This window comes from Sphaerodactylus townsendi, linkage group LG08 (assembly GCF_021028975.2).
Source record: "Sphaerodactylus townsendi isolate TG3544 linkage group LG08, MPM_Stown_v2.3, whole genome shotgun sequence".
Taxonomy (NCBI): Eukaryota; Metazoa; Chordata; class Lepidosauria; order Squamata; family Sphaerodactylidae; genus Sphaerodactylus; species Sphaerodactylus townsendi.
Window position 1 is genome coordinate 87,753,519 of NC_059432.1, and position 21,338 is coordinate 87,774,856.

Here is a 21,338-nt window from a genome sequence, read left to right on the forward strand (position 1 = left end):
GAATATTGGTTTCTAATATAAAGCAGAGAAATATATAATGTATAAATTAATTAAAGGGCAGTTTTCCCAAATAAAAAAGCAAACTTTAAAAATCTGAAAACTGTTCTCTGCCCAGTGACCAAAAAGCCTGTGTTAATGACCAGCCATTGTGTTCATGCTCTCTGACATTTCCTGTTCTGGCTAGCATAAAAAACATTAAGAAAATGGGTTCTACCTTAATTATTTAGTGACTGCCACCATTTAATAAGCGTTCTACATATCATTGAAGACATTTATAGCAGGAAAGACTAGAACATAGCCCTCCTGCTTCCTGTTCCACTCTTTTTCCTGTTAATTTTCCATAAGATCCACTTCCACCCACCTCTTTTCTTTCTGACTGCAAAAGAGCATATCAGAATGGGGGCATATGCATTGATTGAATGGAAATCTAATTCCTCAGTTTGTGCAAATACTCATTTGTGTGTGTCTTCCCAGTTTATAATACAGCAAATCAGACTTTGTTTCCTGTGAAAGTGACTTCAAATACAACACTGAAATCCAGGGCTAGATCTACATTTTCTTTGAAGAGAGACGAAAGTACAAAATAACACTCCCATATATTATAAACATATGTATATTTATATACATATATATATATACACACATATATTATTAGCATATATAATCAACAATTTTAAATGATAGAATAAATTATGTTTACCTCCATGAACTATAATTAATAATTATATTTTTACATTATTTTCCCCATCTATAATGTTTGAATATTCCCTCTACCCCTCTGCAGACATAAAACCTTGGCCAGGGAGAAAGTTTTTCAGACTTTTGATGGATTTTTTTTTAAAAAATACAGCTCATGTAATTTTGACATGAGAAACACCAAACTCACCTCACCCTCCTTTGCAACCTGATAAAGTACAGCTCAACAAAATCTTTATTTGGTAATTGTGCTGCTAAAAGCTAAAATGACTAAATTGAAGCTACTGTATGTTAGACTTCCTGGAAAAGAAAGTAGTGCTAGGAAATGTTGAAAACAGTAAGAAAAGTGAAATGGAGTAAAGGAAAGACACGACCCTCAGTTTGTATGACCTGAACAAGGTTGTCAATGAGAGGACATTTTGGATGTCACTGATTAACAAGTCAGAAGTGCGTTTTTAAATGGTGAAAATCTTCTCTAAAATGGCAACCATCTAGTTTGGCTTCTGTAAGCCAGTTTTGGATCTGGCCCAATATTTATTTATTTATGTTTATATACAGTATTTATTTATATGTATTTATATACCTAATTTATTTTGTACATTTATATACAATATTTGTTTATATATATTTATATAGCATATATATAGTGTAGGTATTTTGATTTTCAGTCAGTCTAGTTTGACCAGGCTTAGGCTGATTCCGCATGGGCCAAAAACAGCGGTGTGAAAACAGTATAAACCCTTTTACACTGTTTTAAACCCTTTTACACCATTTTTCACACCGTTTTCACACTGCTGTTTTTGGCCCATGCGGAATCAGCCTTAGTTTTAGCCAATTTTTGATTTTGGCAGGAAGTCTCCAGGTAGGTTGCTGATTAAAGTGCTGAATATCTGTTGGTGGCGGGGGAGGGGTTAATAGTGACAGGGGGCTTTTTGCCTTTATGTACTGCTTTTGAGTTTCCCTAGAGTAAGGTGACCAAATTGTCACCTTTGTAAGCCGGGACCCGGGCGGGCGGGTGGGCGGGCGGGCAGCTGCACGCGCGCATGCATGAGCAGCTGCAGGAGCGCACTGCTTTCTGGGGCGCTCCCATTTCCCGCCCTGTCACAGGGCGGGAAACGGGAGCGTCCCAAAAGGCAGTGCATTCCTGCGGCCGCGTGCGCGGGAGGCTGCTGCACTGCCTTCTGGGGTGTGCCCCAGAAAGCAGTGCGGCAGCCTTCCAAAAACTGGGACAGTTCAAAAAATCCATGGGACGCGGGGCAAATTGTTTTAAGGCGGGACTGTCCCGCCAAAAGCGGGATGTCTGGACACCATACCCTAGAGTCATCTTCCTGAATATTGTTGAAGACAGGATGTTGCAGAAGAAACAATCTCAGTCAACTAACAGTGTTCTTACATTGTGTGTGTATTTAGTTAGGTGACTATAAATGCTCTTCATTGGATTGGTTGCTGCTATCCTTATTGCTGTTACTATCTTATTTAACTATTGCCAGAAATCAGGGTAAGACTTAATTTAAATAAAGTTTTTTGCATACTCATTCTTGTTGATATAACCTTAACGTTTACAACCAGATTAAATTTTCATTTCGTTTCATTCAGATTCGTTTTACAGTTATGTCCAAAATTAATATCAAAATTACTGATTTGACTTTACTATTAGAAATAAATAGATAAATAATTATGAAATTATTGCAAGGTGAACTGTCTCCAGTTTAAAAGGTTAATCATTCATATTTGGAGAACTTTTATACTGTACTTTACTGAAAGGAGAGAATAATCTTTACCTTAATAACAATTTAAATAGCTTTGTTAAACCATTAGTTTTATTTATTTAATTCTTATATTTGCTTAATCATGTTTATTACTAAACAATATATATATATTGGTTCCCAAACGATTTCTCAATTTGGAATGAATAAATCCAAAGGAAGAGAATATTCTTTCTATGCCGGAAGAGGAAGCTAGTGCTGTTAAAAGTGAAATCATGACTTCAACAGTCTCTAAATCCAGATACTTAATAAGTGAACTCCACCAGTTCACTGGTGTGACATTTTTAAAGACATCCTCGGCAAACATAAACAGTGGCGTAGTGGCTAAGAGCAGTGGCTAAGAGCAGGTGCACTCTGATCTGGAGGAACCGGGTTTGATTCCCAGCTCTGGCGCTTGAGTTGTGGAGGCTTATCTGGGGAATTCAGATTAGCCTGTGCACTCCCACACACGCCAGCTGGGTGACCTTGGGCTAGTCACAGCTTTTCGGAGCTCTCTCAGCCCCACCCACCTCACAGGGTGTTTGTTGTGAAGGGGAAAGGGCAAGGAGATTATAAGCCCCTTTGAATCTTTTACAGGAGAGAAAGGGGGATATAAATCCAAACTCCTCCTCCTCCTCCTCCTTCTCCTCCTCCTCTTCTTCTTCTTGAATGATTCCCCTTTAGCTCTGAAGTATATTATAGATGGCATTACAGATGGATGATTCCTGGATACTGTATATTGACAATATTTGCAAGAAAATGAGCTGGAGACAATGCGTCTTGTCCCATTCTTTTTTAAAGCTTGTAATTTAATTCTGTCATCGTGCAGTTTTGTTTTTAAGTGCTCACTCAGTTCCTTCTAAATTTCAACAGCATCAGCAATAACACAGCTATTTTTCTGTATTTTGTTTAAAGCTTCAGAAATCGGCTTCAGGGCTCTCAGCATATCTTCAACATTTCACTTAAGCCCAGTTTTGAGGATTTTGGCCATAGCCGTGCCATCTGTTTTCTCTTGATTTTGTTCACAAACCTTCACCAGAATAGGCCGGTTCTTGATATACTGCTCAAAACAGTCCACTACAGAATTCCATCTAACATCTTGTGGAGGCGTTAGTATGGTTCCACCAATTCCTTTCAGATCTGCTGCTGCAAAATTATTGTTGTGGAAGTATTTTAGCAATTTCAGTGACATTCATCTTTATTTCTAGGACACTGAACTATTTAGCTAGGAGGTGCAGCAAATGAGCACTGCAACGATATGTTATTAGCTTTATATTCTCTTCATGCTCTTCTACATTTTTTTCCTTATGTTGGATACATTTGCGGCATTGTCTTGTGATTAAACTGCATATTAGATATTTGCATTTTTGTTCACATGTTTATTATGATATTCTGCTATCTGCATTTCCAAGACATTCCCTTCTTCTATTGTTGTACATGTACAAGGACATACAACAGAATCTTTGCTGACGTTACTCCATCCACCAAGGTTTCGGTTAACAATTTTACCATCTAGACAGTTGCACATTGCTCCATTTCTCTGTGATACACTTTATCTAGCACAGGGGTAGGGAACCTTTAACACTCAAAGAGCCATTTGGACCGTTTTCCACAGGAAAAGAAAACACTTGGAGCCGCAAATAATTGTTGACATTTAAAATAAAGATAACACTGTATATATTGGGGTTTTTTTACCTTTTACTCCACTCATTCTGAGAAGCGCATGGATGCGCCCGCCCTGCTGCCTGCAGGGCGGGCAAGGATGAAGCTGGCGGCTCGGCCCCGCCGTCCGTCATGAAAGCGTCCGCCCCGTCCCAATGGGGCGGGCGAGAAGGGAAGACCGCAGCACGGCCCAGCCGTCCGCGGGCAGTTGGTGTGCCCGCCCTGCTGCCTGCAGGGCAGGCAAGGATGAAGCCGGCAGCTCGGCTCGTGGAGCCGCAGTGCAAGGGCAGAAGAGCCACATGCGGCTCTCGAGCCGCAGGTTCCCTACCCCTGATCTAGCAGTTTCCCTGCAACATCTGCTCTGCTGGGTGTACTGTATCCTGAGCTCAATGACTGAACCATATAAATGAAGTATGGGTTTTCAGTCAGACCAAAAGGCAAGTTTGTTGCATAAACAAACTGGGCAATTTTTTCATCAATCACATCTTTTTCTAATCTGCTGGAGTTTTTTTATCACAGGTTTTTGTATGGTGGTTGGTCAGATTTTTTTTTGAGGTGATATACTGTGGACATATGCATTTCATGTGGCTGAAACACTGTCCTGGACAGATAACTTCAGATAACTCTGAAACTGTAGAACAGTAGGGTAGTGATCTCGAAGATGGATAGTTTCCAGAATCCTTTAGATTGATGATGGATTCCCCTAAGCACAAAAACCAATTCTATTATTTTATTATTGGTATCATTTCAGCTTATTTAGAATTACTTACTGTATTCACTGCCACTCAGTACTGCCCCAGAAAGGAATATTTGCTTGTTTCAGCTTTCTCATAACAATTGTATCAAAATGACAATAACATGCAGTAATAATAACAAATATATTTTTGCTCCACTACGACAGATCCTCAAGGCAGTCTTTAAGAAACATGATGAAATCAAACCATTTTCCCACCTGAAGATCCTGCCTCTTCAAATATATTCCTTTTGCCATCTTCACTGAAGCACTTCTCAGGATGTTGTTTCATTCTGGCTACCAGGGCCTTGCAGTTCTTTTTTGCAGTGTTTGCAATTTGTTGGCATGCCTACCTTACCCATAACTAAAGGGACTTCATTAAAATATTCCTAAACTGGGTCTCTTTTATGGCCTGCTGCCATTATAGTTTTCTTTTCCAAGGAAAGAATAACATGATCAACTTCAGTCTATACACACAGGCAACCCCATCCAAATGGTTGGGCAGCTGGATGTGGTGTTGCAGTTGCTTTGCCCAGCTGTTTCCAGGAGGGCTTTCTAGCCGTGCAGGGAGCCAAAAAGGCAAACAAAACTCCCACTGCCAGAAAACCCTCCATAGGGCTCTCATGGACTTACGCAACCAAAAAGGTGGCATAAACCCAGGAGTTTCTGATGGTGAAGCGGGGGTGGAAACTGACTTTTAATCTTGTTTCACTCTGAAATTTTGTCCTGTTTTATATGCCAATAAAGGCTTCTTGTTGTTGTTTGACTAATGTCAGTTCCATGCCCTCAAACGCCCCCAGCTATGCTGGCGTAGGCAGCCGGGGTGCAGGAGCACTGGCCTTGTGTGTGTTGCCATGTTGGGTCATTTTGGCCGGCCACAGTGATTGCCTGACAACAGATCTGCCCCTCTGATGGGGCAGATCTGTAGGGCAGATCTACCAGTGTAGGTTTGCGCCGCCTCCACCAAGGGATTTGGCCTCTTCTTTGGTTTAGTGGATCTGTCATCTTGGAGAGCAATTCAGTGATACGTATGGGTTCTCCAGAAAAAATAGAACTGGAACATTTTTCTAGAAAAGTTTCTAGATAATTTTACATTGTCCTAAATAGAATATGATTTGATGTAACATAGAACAATGTATATGTCAGATAGCATATTATGGGATAGAGGTAAAAGGTTGCCCAGATGGTAGATACCCTGAACCCAGAGGGATTGCCGCTCATGGGAAGAGTGAAGAAATAGTTATTCCATTAGAAATTGCTTATTCACAACATTGTTTACATTTTTGTAACCCATTGAGCAAGAATGATTGTAAGAGTGCTACACATTCTTAAATATGGAATGTAGCCTACTTTCATGGGACACATTTCAGTAATGTACAATGGCGGATTAGAGTTTGGTCAGGACCTACTCACTATGGCTTGTATCCGCAAAATTCGAAGCCTGATTCTAATTTAAGGAAACTTTATCTGATGGAAGTGGATTTCCCTCTAGTAGAAGGCTCCCTCTGAAAGAAGGCTGTCGGCTTTGCTGAGCAGAGTAGTAGGATACAGGCCTACCCATTTTGTTCTACTAGCTCTGGCATAGTTTTCTGGCCCGTGGGTGTTCCTCTAGTTCAGACAACCTTCTATTGACCCCAGAGGCTTGCCCACTAAAGGACTATGTTGATATAAACAGTAGAATTGAAGCCAGAGGCTATATTCACAAAGGTATTTTTAAAAAAGTGATGCCAACTTTTTAGAAGAACTGGGTACTCATTTTAAATAAGAAGTAGATTTGAGTCCAGTAGCACTAGCGCCTTAAGACCTACAAGATTTTAATGGTTTAAACTTTGAAAGTAGAGTTGGTTTTTATACCCTGTTTTATTTCTTCATTTAAGGAGTCTCGAAGTAGCTTGTAATCGCCTTCCCTTCCCCTCCCCACAACAAACACCTTGTGAGGTAGATGCGGCTGAGAGATTTCAGGGAGAACTGTGACTAGCCCAAAGTCATCTAGCAGGCTCCATGCGTAGGAGTGAGAAACAAACCTGGTTCACCAGATTAGAGTCCATTGTTCATGTGGAGGAGTGGGGAATCAAACTTGAAAGCTTATAGCCTGAAAATCTTGTTGTCTCTAAGGCAGAATGATATAGCCGAATCTTGGAAGCTAAACAGGGTCTGTATTTGGAAGGAAGACCTCCAAGAAATACTCTGCAGAGGAAAGCAATGGCAAGCCACATCTGCTTCTAACTTGCCTTGAAACTCCTTTGCCGAGGTTGCACATACAAGGTGCTACTAAACTAGTCTCTAGCTCTTCAGCTTTTATTTTGGCAATATCCACTAGCACCATATCTTGGAATAAATATTCTGGAAACAGTGGTCTTCAAAGCCATTCGTCGTCTCATTGTTTCATCATTTTGTTTCTTGGCTGATTGAAAGTTAATTTAATAAAGCATTTTCATAAATAAGTAAGCATCAACCAACCCTTTTCTCTTTCTTGAACTAGTCATTTTGGTTTTCAAGGTTCAAGGATGCTAAGAGATAACTGAGCGAACCCTAAATGGTGAACTCAGGGAGTTGTGCTTATGCCGTGTAAACTGCAGAGAATGAAATAATTCCAGCTTGTGAACCTGCCTCAAATTAATTTGATATATAAAATTTACAATAGCTCTTCTGTCTCCCAGGGGCCAAGAAATACTGCAGCTGTTTGCTTCTCTGAATAATAATCATTATCACCTTCATCATTTTTTTTTTCTGGCAAAGACTATTCTGACTCAAAAGCAAACTGATCACATAAAAGAAGCCATTTTAAGATATAAGCTGCTCAGGAGAACAGCTCTTGCCTGTGTCTGAGGCTCAGTACCGGTAGGCATTTGCTGACCCTCTCGCTTGAATTCAGAAGCATTGATCAGCAGCCCATCATGTGGTTTAAATATGATTGCAGGCTCTGTTTCTAAGGTCATCACGAAAGAATCATGTTGCTATCTGAGGTTGACGTGTGTAATGCTAGGCACTCCGACAGCATTACCAATCTCACTTCCCCTCCTAAGACCTAGGTTTTGCCTTGGGGAGGAGTGGGGGAAGGTGTTTTTCTCCAGACTCAACCTGCCTCGGATACACTGGCAGCGTCTCTGCTGACAGAACGGAATAGTTTCCCAGTTCTAAAAAAAGTGCTGCTTTCTGTTGAGGAGGAGGCAGGACTTATGGTTTAGAAGGAAGTGAATTGGATAGGTCAGGAGACTGTACCATTTGTGAACACCCCCTTTTCCTTTTATATTCATCTGTCAAGTACAGTAGGCGTGCTTTGTGCTTGCCGTGCTCAATGCAAAACTGGAAGAAAGCAGTCTAAAAATGATCTGCAGATGGGAAGCTTGCTGCTTTTCTTTCTTTGTGTCTGCCTTTATTTTTTTCCTCCCTCCCTCACTGTCTGGACTCCACAGACACTTGCATTCGAGTTGGAAGCTGTTTGAGAACTAACATGGTTTAATCCACTAACTGCATGTTGGGTAAATTCAAAACCCACATGGTCGTCCCCTTGCAGTCGAATAAGTCGCATCTGATGGACATTTTCTCTGCTTATAGCATAGCAATGAAGGTCTGACAGGCACGACCTTTCGTACGACAGCCCACATTTATTGGCTTTGTGCCCAGAATATTGCTGCAATACTGTCTTGTGATTGGTTATCTCCCTATCATGAATTGTTTCAGAAGGGGGAAACTGAGCATTTTTAAGAAATCTACGAATGCTGGCTGCAATATGCTTCACCGTAAGTATTGTTTTGGGGGTTTTTTTTGCTTGAGGCTGACAGAGTGTCGTTTCTGTGCGCTAGTAGACTGGAGGGAGCATATGGCAACATAATTATGTGGTGAGACATCAGTGAAATGCTGCCTGGTAAATTTTAACGTATCTGTTTTTTCTACAGGTTGGTACTAAAGAAGTGCCTTTCCTGACGTCTCTGCTGCTTGGAATCGCTTCTAGAGCAGTCTCTGCTTTTTGCCTTGCTTGCTGCCAGCTAGACTGCGACGACAGCACATCCAGCCTTCCACCTCTAGCCCAGCCACCCCCCTCCTCATTTCTACTTATGCCGAGAGAAAAGCTCTAAGCATCAGGCATTGCACCTAGGCTGCTTTAGTTTATTCTCATAAGTTTGCTGGAAAAGTGAGATATCTTCTGCCAGAAAAAAAAAAAATCAAAGAGAGGAGAAATCATTTCTCGATTTGTTGCTCTAAACTGCTGCATCTGTCTGTGCCAAACTAATCAATACCGATTGCACCACACCAAAAAAAAAATATTGTAAATTCAGCTGTGTGGAGATTACCTTTCAGACAACTTTTCCTGAGAGAAGCTTGGAAAGTCTGTGTCGAAGGGTCTGCCATATTTTGCAGCTTGCATTTTGGCACTCAGAATGGGTTACTGAGAGCACAAGCCTAGTTCTAGGCCACACTTTTAAATGCTCATTTTATCTGTGATCTTAGCATTTCTTTAAGTGAAACCCCCTTCTTTTGATTGACTGTTTCATGCTGGGACTTTCTAGTGGGAAAATCTCTCCTTGCTGTCGTGACAACACAATTTTACATCTTCTTTTAACATTGGGCTTGGGGCTTGGGGAAGTATTTTGGAGGTGACATTTTTCATCATTTCCAGTCTTAGCAGTTTGGCCTCTCTTTTTTTTTTGTCGTTCGTTTCATTGACAATTTTAACTACCTGTAAAATCTAAACATGGCTGTAAGTGTCACACCAATTCGGGACACAAAATGGCTTACACTGGAAGTGTGTCGAGAGTTCCAAAGAGGGACTTGCTCAAGACCAGACACGGAATGTAAATTTGCACATCCATCCAAAAGCTGCCAAGTTGAAAATGGACGAGTAATCGCCTGCTTTGATTCATTGAAAGTGAGTAAATATTAACATTCTTTCCCAAGGCTAAGGAAAACTAGTGCTTAAAACATTTGTAATCCATAAAGCTGTTGAGTACAGGTAGTAGTATCCATTTTTGTTGCTGTTAATGGGCTTGCAAGTTTTGTACTTGTATTTTGAAGGCAAGGCTAGAGAAGGGTATTTTCAGAAAGGTCAGGATATGTCCTTTTGGAAAGATTATATCTCCCGCAATCTTTTTTAGAATTAAAAAAATGTATCTGGTTAAAACAGGAGTCCCCAGCCTCTTTGAGCCTGTGGGCACATTTAAAATTCTGACATAGCTCAGTGGGTGCAGCAGCTAAATGACTGCCACAAAATGGCGGTTCCAGGAGGTGGAGCTAGCCACAACATTGTTCCCCTGGCTTTATCCCAGGAACACAGTATAGATCCTTGTTCTTTGCTAGCAGCTGCTGCCAGAGCAACATTTTTTTAAAAATGTACACAGCCAATCAAATCTCCAGTATCATTCATACAATTCTTGAAAAGTTCCCAGGTCAGTCAGACAAGGCAAAGCTTTCTGATGGGAATCCCCAGATCTCAAGGCAAATAGCAAAGTTTTGTCTACTAGTTTATAAAGCCCAAAGCTTGCAAGTCTCCAAGGAGACTTGTCAAATCCATGTTTTTAAGTGTCTTTTGTGGGAGGGGGATGAGTGTTTTTAATTCTCTAATGTTAATATCCTTGCTGCCTATGAGTACAGCTCATCTAGTATATTATTTTTTGTTCGGTAGTTAAAGACGCTAACAATAAATTAAGTTAAAAGATCTCCAGTAGTTAATTTGCAGGGCAAAAGCCATACTTGGTCCCACCGACTTCATGAAAACATTTGGCAGGCACAAGTAAAGGTATCAATGGCCACCATGGTGTACACAAGCCATGATGGGGACTTCTGATTTTGAAAGTTACAAAACACCATTTATAAATTATTTATAAGTAGTGGTAGTCATGGTCAGTTTGACCATGATAAGCTAAGGCGAATGCATCTGGCTTAGTAGTCTGTAGTCTATATCGGTATCAGGTTGTCTTCACATGCTATAGAAGGTGGTGCAAGATGGTGCAAGAATAATTGGTTCATTTCCCTTTTGCACTTCTGGTTTACCACAGGAAGGAGTGATCTCTTACACATGATGCTACCCTTAGCTAAATGGCAAGTTAAGGATTAAGTGTATGTATTTTGTTGTTTTAATTCAAATGCGCTAGTGCAGCTGGGGCAACAAAACAATGGAATTTTCAACAATGCCTGGTTTCTATTAGACTAAGAAAAGCAAACTCTTGACTCTTCTTTTGAGTAGTGACTCCATGTTCCAAGTTATGTCACGCCAGTTGCGCTTACTACACTTTGTATTTGCTGCTCCTGGGATCTCATTAGATGCTATGTGAATTTTGTGCTTGGGAGTCATAGGTGTGTAAGCTAGTAAACCATGGAGTTATCATTGAATTATGCTACTTGGCAATATTCCTCATGTTTAAAGGCTCAGGATGTTGTCGACAAACCCCAGATGCTAAGTCTTGTCTCTCACTTCCTTGGAATTTGTGACCTGTTCAGTCACCACTGCAAAGAATAAAGAATACAAAGATGGTAGTATAAAATGTCTATTGAGTTGTCAAATACTATATATCAGTAGCTGAGAAATAATGTACTTGCCATAATAGGGTTTTTTAAAAATCAAAACAAATGGAAATTGTTTTAAATTCAAACTAAAAAAAAGATGAGTCCTCCTATGATAGTATCTTGTGTCTGGCATGGCCATGTCCTGTCCATTCTAGGGCCCCTTCTGCACATGGAGAATAATGCACTTTCAATCCAGTTTTGCAATTGTTTGCAAGTTGATTTTTTTTGAGATCCAACATGGTGTACTGGTTAAAAGCAGGTGGATTCTAATCTGGAGAACCGGGTTTGATTCCCCACTCCTGCACCTGAGTGGCAGAGGCTTATCTGGTGAACCAGATGTGTTTCCGCACTCTTCCCTTCCTGCTGGGTGACCTTGGGCTAGTCACAGTTTTTTGGAGCTCTCTCAGCCCTATCTACCTCACAGGTGTCTGTTGTGGGGAGAGGAAGGGAAAGGAGCTTGTAAGTCACGCTGGCTCTCCTTACAGGAGAGAAAGGTGGGATATAAATCCAAACTCCTCCTCCTCCTCCTCCTTCTATTCCACACAGTAAAATCCAGCTGCAAAGTGCATTGAAGGTGGTTTGAAAGTACATTCTCCTGGAGGAGGAATCCATCTTGCTGGGTTATTTCCAGCAAAATGGATTCCTTCCCCCAGGAGAAGACCCCTTCACGGTGAGTATCCAATGGATCGTTCTCTTGGAGGAGGAATCCATCTTGCTGGAAATAACCCAGCAAGATGGATTCCTTCCCCCAGGAGAAGACCCCTTCACGGTGAGTATCCAACCGGTTGTTATTCTGCATATGTGGAAGGGGCCTAGGCTAGGATTTGAAACTCCTTTGTGTCCAGTTCCCATAGGGGACAACCTGATTCTTGTTTATATCAAGCTTAAACACTTAAGACTGATTCCGCATGGGCCAAAAACAGCTGTGTGAAAACGGTGTAAAAGGATTTAAAACGGTGTGAAAGGGTTTACACTGTTTTCACGCCACTATTTTTGGCCCATGTGTTTTTACACCACTATATAGGCGCAGGTGGTGAAGGAACAGTCACTTCCACTAGGGAAACCTTTTGCTTTGTCTTTTATACCACCCCCATTCCACAAACCGCTTAAGTGGGTATGTGTCAGAATATGAGCTGGTAACAATTTTGGGGGGCTAGTTACTTTTGTAGTCTTATTAGTAAGTTTGGTTTATACGATGAGCCCTTTTCTGTTTTTGTTGTATTATCCAGTGGTATAGCAAGCCCTTTGTGAAGAATAGAGTCCGTGGATATTTATTGACTTACTTGCCTCTTGGGATAAGTCCATACTGGTCCATGTGTTACCTTAGGTGGCTCTCTTGTACCTTGAGGTCAGGTTTTTAAAATAGACTGTTTTCCCATAGTAAGGAGGAATCATGCCTGGGTGACCAAACATGGAGGCTTTGAAATGTTGGTTCATTTTTTGTTATTTTATTTTATTCCTTTTTATTATTTTAGGCCACAGATTGTCCAAATGTGTGCATGTGTCCAGTCAGGCTAGTCAGCAATTTGCAGGTGGATAACTTTTGTGAAATTATTTGCAAGACTTGCAGTGCCATCCCAAGCAGTCTAAGTCCACTGAAATCAATGAAGGATCTTTATACTACTGTGAGTTATCTACTGATGTTGGCAGATAAAATGTACCAGCTTCTGCAAGCACAGATTTACATTGTATAATCCTCCTTCAGTTTCATGGACAAAGGCAGACTATAAGCAACATGAATTAAATAAATAAAAATGATGGTTTGAAGCGCCTGAGCCTCATAGAAGCTGTTCCTTGTCCATAAGTACCTTCCTCTGATCTTATGCAAGTTTTGCAGGTAAATGGCTAACTGCAGCATTACATTTACAGTTCGGCAGCAATACTATAGTTGCTGTGTTATGAACACACAGGTTGATGTGGTTAGGAATCCACATGAAATAAATGGTGAGTGTAGAATGGCTAAGGAAAATTAACTTGTGTTTTCCTTCTCCCACGTAGGTGTTATTGATTATCCTTAGTCAAAACATTCTCTGAAATAACATTTGGGTGTCTGTGGTCGTTCATGAACACAAAATTTTGCAGAACAATCATTGAGTGTGAATATCGAAATACTAGAATTAGATTCACCTCCTTCACATTTCATGTGTGAACTCTCTTCAAATTACTGTATCTCCATTTTCAGAACTGTATCTCCATTTACTGTATCTCCATTTTCAGAACAGAACGCATGTGCCACTTCTGCCTTTTTTCCTTTAAAAAGAAAATGTCAGCAACATATCAGGTTGTAAACCAAAAAATGGGAAGCCTGCAGAAAGTGATATGGGCATGCCCGTTAAATATAAAAACTCTTCAAAAGAATGAAGAAGAATAGACTATTCCCCTCCTTTTCAATATGCTATGCATTAGGACACAGTACATTTTTGAATAGTTAGTGTATAATGTGGAAATAATCACAGGAAAAATTGTGCCAATTCATACAGGCATCTAAACTCATGATCATTGCCTGAGAAAATGGACTATGTCATCTTCTTTCCTGTGCCCAGTCAGTCACATTCAGCTATTACTACACACTAGATTGAGCTTTATTATTCATCATGAATAATAATAACTTTAAAAGTTTACTAATGTATATAGTAGAAAAGTGTGGTTGGTTGTGAAATCAACATTTATAGGAATCAGCAGTTGCCAGAAGTCTAAATAGCATGAACACCAACTTGCACACACTTTCAAGAAAACATACATATCTACTGTATGTATATATGTATGTACATCTATTTGTAAGAAAAAATAAACACATGTTCAGCCTTAAAAGAAAATTGGAGACCACTAGTTGGATAAATGGCCATGGTTAAAAGAGTTAAACGTTTATAAAGTTATATCACAGATTGAAATGAACATAATATATTTTATGTTAGAATTATATTTAAGGTTAGAATTATATTACAAACCAATCTGGGGGTGGGGACAAGCATGTCCTGGAATTAGTGCGGACTTGCGCTGACATGTTTGCCAACCCCACCAGCATAAGTGGCACCTGAACTGGTTGGGAGGGCAAACACAGGGTGGTGAGGGGGGGCCAGCCAACGCAGCATACTCGAGGATACCAGAATGATGGGGAGCGAGCTAGGCGTATGGCCCCCTCCTCTTGTGCTGCCTGAAACCCCTTTGAAGGTGGCACAGTACACATATTGCCATTAAATGGAACTAGTGTTGAACATTCTTCCATTCTGTTTTGGTCTAGTTCTAAAAAATTGTAACCCTCCCCACCCCTTTTTTGTCCGAAGTATCTGGTGCAATTTTATGAATCTACTGAATTTTACTTTACCAATAAAGATTGTAAAGGTTGATGGTTAGGATGCTTAAACAGTTATTAAATTAAATTGTTAGGGTGGGTGCATCTTGAATGAGTAAACTTCTAATCCTTTCCCGTTTCACAAAAAAAATGAGATGAAGAACATTATCATGGGTTCACAGAGTTTAAAGGAACAATAGCCGAATGCCACATTGCTTTCCTTCTTCCTGGCCAGCAACCGAAAGTGAGTGAACCTAACACATGTAAATCTGTGTGTTTCATTATTTCTGGACAGAATGTAGAGATGTTGAATGATTTATTGATTTATATTCTTTTGTATCCTGAGTAGGGTTGCCAACCAGTAACTGGCACCTGGTGGGAGAGGGGGCAGGGACATGGGGGATGTATTACAGCAATGGCATGACATCATTTCCAAGGCAAAACTAGAAATGACATCATGGCATTCTAGGGCCCTTTCCGCACTGCAACGGTGCGGGTGTGCGTCGGCATAAACAATACTGATGCACCCCCCCGGGACCATTCGCATAGACGGTCCCGGGAGGGCGGCAGGCGGTGGCGCAGCCTTCGCACAGGCTGCGCCGTCGCTGAATGGCTACCTTGTCTCCTGGCTTCTGGCTCATCACAGAGGACAGGGGACATGCCCCTGCAGTCTGGAGCCACGGCTCTGGAGTCACAGGCTGGGGGGGGGGTGTTCCCTGGCCTCTGCGACGAGTCGGAAGCCAGGAGACAAGGTAGGCGTTCGGGGCCGGTGCTGGGGAAATGGTGCCTTCCAGCTGCTGCTGTTCGCACAGCAGCGGTTGGAAGACGCTGCTTCCGAAAAACCTCGCTCCCGGAAGCAGTGTCTTCGCGCCGCTCAGGGGTTGCGAGGCTGGCGCTGCTGTGATGCAGCAGTGGTGACCGTGCGAACCCCTCCCCAGGGACGTTGTTTTTAGCATCCTGAGGCGCTCTTTACCACCCGTGCGGAAAGGGCCTAGGATTCATGCCATTGGTACAATGGCTTTTGCCCTTCTTTCTTCTCTCGCCAGCCTACTGAACATCAGTGAGGATAGAGGGTTGCTGGAGGGGGTTGCTATAGTGGGAGGTGTGGAAACCCAAATGCTGTGCAAAGTATAATTGATTGATGAATTCATGGTACAGCACATGTGTTGTATGGATAAGGTCACATGTTCAGTCCCTGGCATTTCTCTCAGGTAGCAGGGCTGGGACAAACTTCTGCCTGTTGCCTTGGAGATATGTTGCCAGACAGAGTAAACTGCATTGGGTCAATGGACCTTTAGCCTCAATAGTACTCATAAACATTTGTTGGGGTGGGGCAGTTTGAAAGAGTTAGTTACATGGATGGCCTTCCTGTGTGCCTTTATTACTGTTCAGGAAGGTTTATCAAGTTCTCATGCTACATTTGAATATACTAAAACACAGTGTGAATGGTGAGATCATTTGTATATGCAAGTCAAGGGAAATCGCTGACGCCAAGAGAAAGGTTTCAACTTTTCCTGAAATATTTTTAAATGTATCCTTTCGCCGAACTGTCTGAGAAGCCCTTTGAAAGGCTGTTTATATCAGATTTGGTATTGAAATTCTATACAACCTCGGACAACAAAATAAATCATTGCCACCTCTCCCAGTTTCATTGTATAATTGGTTTTATAAGGAGCAGCGAGACATTTTAGAAGGTGTAAGGTTTTCTTTTTTAAAAATTACACGTTATATTATACAGATTTTCAGGCAGTTGAAGGGAAATATGGAGTTATATTTTGAGGTCAGTCAGTCTTTCACACTTAACGTTAACAATATTGACTTAAAATGTTAAAAATGAAATATAAGCAAACATGTTTGAGGGATTTTTTTTGTAAAAGATAGTTTTACGTGTTCTTTGTAAAGAAATACGAAGTCTAGTGTGGATTACTTTTATGTAAGTTATATTGACTTCTGTTATTTCAGTTGAAAAAAACTGCTGGGAAACTGAATTTGTAAATAGTTATAAAACACTTAAACGTCCTGACAATACAAATAAGATGATGGTGATAAAAATAAATTAATGTTCAAGGCTAACTTTTCACACTGGAAAGTTCTTTGGATATCTGTACCTGTCGTATGAAGGTTTTAGAAGCACATAACATATGCAGGCTAACACACTCACAAATCCACATAAAGTAAATATTTATGAAGTGTCTGTTAAAAGGTGAGGTTGGTATGGCTGAATGGTTGTAGTTGTTGGGCAACACAACATTTGAATTGGAGATGGAAATTGCCTAATGTGTTTTTCCTATTTTTAGGTTATTATGCAGGCACAGCAAATACCTTTAATGGGACCCCATGAAATGGCAGAGTTCTCAGCTGTGCTGTTTCAAATTTTGGCCCTGCTCCCAGGTGCCCTTGCATGTAATATATTATAGTAGTTGTCTAGCTGATAGAAATACAGTTTATTGCCAGGTAAAATATTGAAACTTAAAGAATATAAAAGGCAGATTACGTATTATCAGACTCATTGACGAAGAACATATTTTTGTCTCTTCAAAGCCATGCCTTATGTGTGCCAAAAATGAGGAAAAATGCAAATTATTTTGTTGGCACATGAAAGTCTGGTCTTTCAGGAATTTCAGAGGTAGAGGTTTATGTTTCAGAACTGTGTTCTTTATCCACCTAAAACAAACAAAAATGAGAAACTTCTTTAAAATTAATGCTTTCTCTTACAAAAATGTTTGCATTTTTGGCATACAAGGAGATAGTGTTGAAATAGTTTTTGTTTTGTTCCTGTGTTGCACAAAAATACAGTTTGTCTGTGGTACTCTTTAGCAAAGGGACACAAAGTAAACATTTTCACTGAATTTGTTAGTTATATTTATATTTTTCCCCATGTTTTTATTTGGCTTCCTGAAATTTTCCATTTTTACTATAAGACAACCTGAATAAAATTGAGAGAAACCATCTACCTCTAGTAAAAACCTGCATTTTTCTCCACAAATGAATTTATAAAATGTATATATTTTGTAAAGAAGGTGGTAGTTTGAGGTATTTATGATGCAGTCTTAAGAAGAGTTACAGCCTTCTATATCTATTGCCTACAGTAGGTCTACAAGGTATAACTGTGGTTAGAATTGCAATGTAGGTACTGTTTTATAAATCACTTTGTTTATAATTGCCTCCATTTAGATCTCTTTAGAAGACTAATGTTTGATCACAGTTACCTTCAGGTGTTCAAAAGTACAGGGAATGAAAGAAAATTAGGAAACAATAATTGTATGCCATTCTAAATTTGATTGATGTCACAGGATTGAATCCAGCCAGCCTTTTGACTCCAGCTCACTCTGTTCCTCTCTTTATTGCAGCCCCTACCCCACATTTGACCATGATCTTTAGCATAACTCTTTGGTGGTCTTTTTTACCAGCACAATAATTAGTTGGAGCCAACCCAAGCATTTTAGCAACATGATAAATTGTGTGGCTTGAGTCAGACTTCATGCAAACCATGGTTTAATTCATCTAACTTTGTTTAATGGATTGTCTGAATGTGGCTATTCCATTAACTTGATAAGTTGGGTTGTAGCAAACTAGGATTTTAAGTCATGTTGGCTGATTACTGACCAGTTTAAGATTTTGCAAAGATTCTGGACTATTGTCTTATTCCCTTGTGCCACTGTTTCCACAGGGCCGGTCAGGATACCAGTTGGATTTCTGCCTGATGGGAAAGAGTGAGGCAATAAAACCAGCAATTGTTGCGAAAATTAGGATTTAAATTCTCATTTATAAGCTCAATCCTGTTTTGTAAATTAACCACAGTGAAACGATGATATATTTTTGTTCGTTCAATGTGTAGGCCCAGATGCACAGGCCAGCCATGGAAGAATATCAAGCACCTGAAAGCTTTTAGAAACTAGAAATACACTCCCTCCTCTACCCCCAGCGCCAAAGGGGGGAAATGTTTTTTCTTTGTTGTCTTCATTGCCATTGTCCTGTCTGACGATGTCTTCAAAGAAGGACAAAGCGTTATTCAAGAAATGCTCCTCCAGTTGTTACGCAAAGTGTTGGGAATTCTCTCCCTTTTAGAGTGGGGAATTAGCAGGAGCAGACTCTTGACTTAGTCACTGTCACCATTCTCAATATCTGCAAGGCAGCCATTTGCCACTCCCTGTCGACAGTCAGTAAGCACTATGCAATGGATGTTGATTCATAGAATGATGCCGCCGCTGGGAGAGCAGTGTTGCAAGCATCATTCAAATAGTCTGCCTCATGCCCACTTCCAAGGTGGTTAAGCTTGCCACTTTCCCTATGTGCACCTGCATCCATGAAAATGAAATACAGTGTTGCACTTATTTTTAACTGTCGTTAATTGAGTGGGTTCCTGTGTGGGGACACATCCCTCCCTCCAACCTCACGTGGACTGCTCTTTGAATTGCTTGCTTTGTGGAATTCAGCCATGGCAGTGGTGGAAGGACTGAGGGAAAATACACTCCTCCCCCTCTTGTCATGTGACCTTAGGTGGGAAGACTTCTTGTGTTCATCCATGGGAGAGGGGGCGTGAATGCACTTCTAGTCAGCTAGCTAGCACCTAAAATTTTACTGTGGCTGGCTGCACAGGAACTCACTCAGTGAACTACAGTTACAGGTAAGTGCAACACTGTATTTTTGTGTTATGACTGAACTGACAGAAGAAACCCATTTATCAAATGTTATTTTGTTCTTTTGGGGCTGCAGTCTAGATTAAATGTCTCCTTAAACCCCTTTTTAGTTCACTTTAGGTGTTCCAGACATCGTTCACTGAAACAAGAGTCTACCTTATTAGTGTGCAGAAAATTCCCCCCGGTTCTCTGTTCTTAGGTATAGATGTGCGTTCACTCATAGGTTTCCAAGGTATATATGTCTGAGCTTGTCCCCTGATAAGAGTCTGGATTTATCGCAAAGAACTGATGGCTGCCTGAATGTGTCATCAAAAGTAGAGGAATTCAGTGTGGCTTTATTCCAGATGAATAGCAGTGTCAGACTGCTGCAGCCAGAATTTGTATATTATGTCACCTTAAAGGCCAGCAAATTTATTGTGGCACAAGTTTTTCACACTTCATCAGATGCATAAAATATGTTTGCAGACAGCATTTGGCCATCTGTAAGCATTTTTGTGGATCTTGTGTCAACTCACTCCGATAATGCTACGACATCGCTGCATCTACATCTCTGCATTTCAAAAAGTGTGCAGAAGGATGGACTAATACTGTGAATAGTAGTAAAAAAATAGGAGTTGATTTAATAGGAGTTGATTTTTATAGTCCACTTTTCTCTCTCTTTGAGGAGACTTAAAGTGGCTTACAACTGCCTTCTCTTCCTCTCCCCACAACAAACACCTTGTGAGGTACGGGGGTTTGAGAGAGGTCTGAGAGAGCTGTGACTAGCCCAGCAGGCTTCATGTAGCAAGTGGGGAATTGAATTTGGTTCTCCATATTAAAGTCTGCTGCTCATGTGGAGGAGTGAAGAATTAAACCCAGTTCTTCAAATTTAAATATGTTGCTTTTAACCACTACACCATGCTTGCTCTGGTATCATAGAGACAACTGTTAATTGCCCCCATGCAGTGACAGATACCACAGTAAGATTTTTAGTGGCTTCTGACCATGAACCTCAACTTGATTCTTAAATTCTGTGTTAATATTAGACCCTAACTGTCAGTTCCTATAGAGACAAATAAAACAGACGCCCCACTTGAGGAGAGGGGCTCCACCAAAATTAGGGTATGTCCATTATGCATTCTGTACATTATGCATAAACAAGTTTTGAAAAGTTAAAAAAAACCTATGCTTATTACTTAGTCCCCTTTAGCATGTATTCCACTTTCAGTATGTTCATCGAAGTATCCCAGTTACATGTTATTTCAAGTCACATATATCTCATCCTCTTGGTGCTGTGGAACCCAATTAGAAAGTTGGTCAATATGGCAGGAACAGTAATATGTTATGGGATATTTGTGGATTGGTAAATGTGAAAAGGTCTCATTCTTATTGACTGGAAGTCACTTGTACATTGCGTCAAGTCAGAGAATATTTTTTTATTTATTACTACAATGTTGCAGGTTAAATTGAAAGCCAGCCTTTTGTAGAAACAACCAAAAAATGAAACTGTGTATTCTCTGAAATCTTATTCACATATTGGATACTGTGCAGATAGTTAGATTCAAGATCTGTAGTGTAATTGAGAATAAGCTGCATAATAGTACCCGTACCTTTTGCTTTCTTATTGATGGTTTCTAAGCTTCTTAAGTGTGCTGATGAATAAAGTAAGGGAAGCTATGATCACCAGGGTATTTTTGAGAATATACATGACTTTTTAAATCTTTCCTGATGACTGAATATTAGGACTGAATTAGTATGAAGTGTGAACTTCTTTTTCTGGGGGTTATAAGGAAGAAGACATTCATTGAAACCACTCATTAAAAATAACTCAATTTTCTATCACATTAACCTGTATCACTTAAAGCAAAGTTGCTTAAAGTTAGAAAGAAAATAAACTGCAATTTTTTTCATAAACAGTGCAGCTTTTTTGTTCTTTTGGGGGAAATTGTAAATTGTAATTAACAGTGAGCACAGCCATAGTTAAATAATGTGAAACATTTATGTAACATTTTGTTTAGATGGCTGTTTGATAATATATCTATTTTTATTCAAAAATTCAGCTAGTATGTCCTGTTATATAGTTCTAA

General features: G+C 40.2%; 1 protein-coding gene across 11 annotated transcripts in view; it reads left to right on the forward strand.

Annotated features, from left to right (window-relative positions):
- Nucleotides 1–21,338, forward strand: part of MBNL1 (muscleblind like splicing regulator 1) — a 189,833-nt gene that overhangs the window by 24,863 nt on the left and 143,632 nt on the right. For 9 of the 11 annotated variants that reach the window (XM_048506757.1, XM_048506759.1, XM_048506758.1 and 6 more), the window contains exon 2: nt 8,736–9,706. The exons of 1 other annotated variant lie outside the window; for it this stretch is intronic. In XM_048506757.1, the coding sequence (XP_048362714.1) occupies nt 9,533–9,706 (174 nt within the window). In that variant the 5' untranslated portion in view covers nt 8,736–9,532. Of the gene's footprint in view, nt 1–8,139; nt 8,580–8,735; nt 9,707–21,338 lie in introns of those variants that run through there. One more of the 11 variants, XM_048506752.1, reaches the window with a different exon arrangement.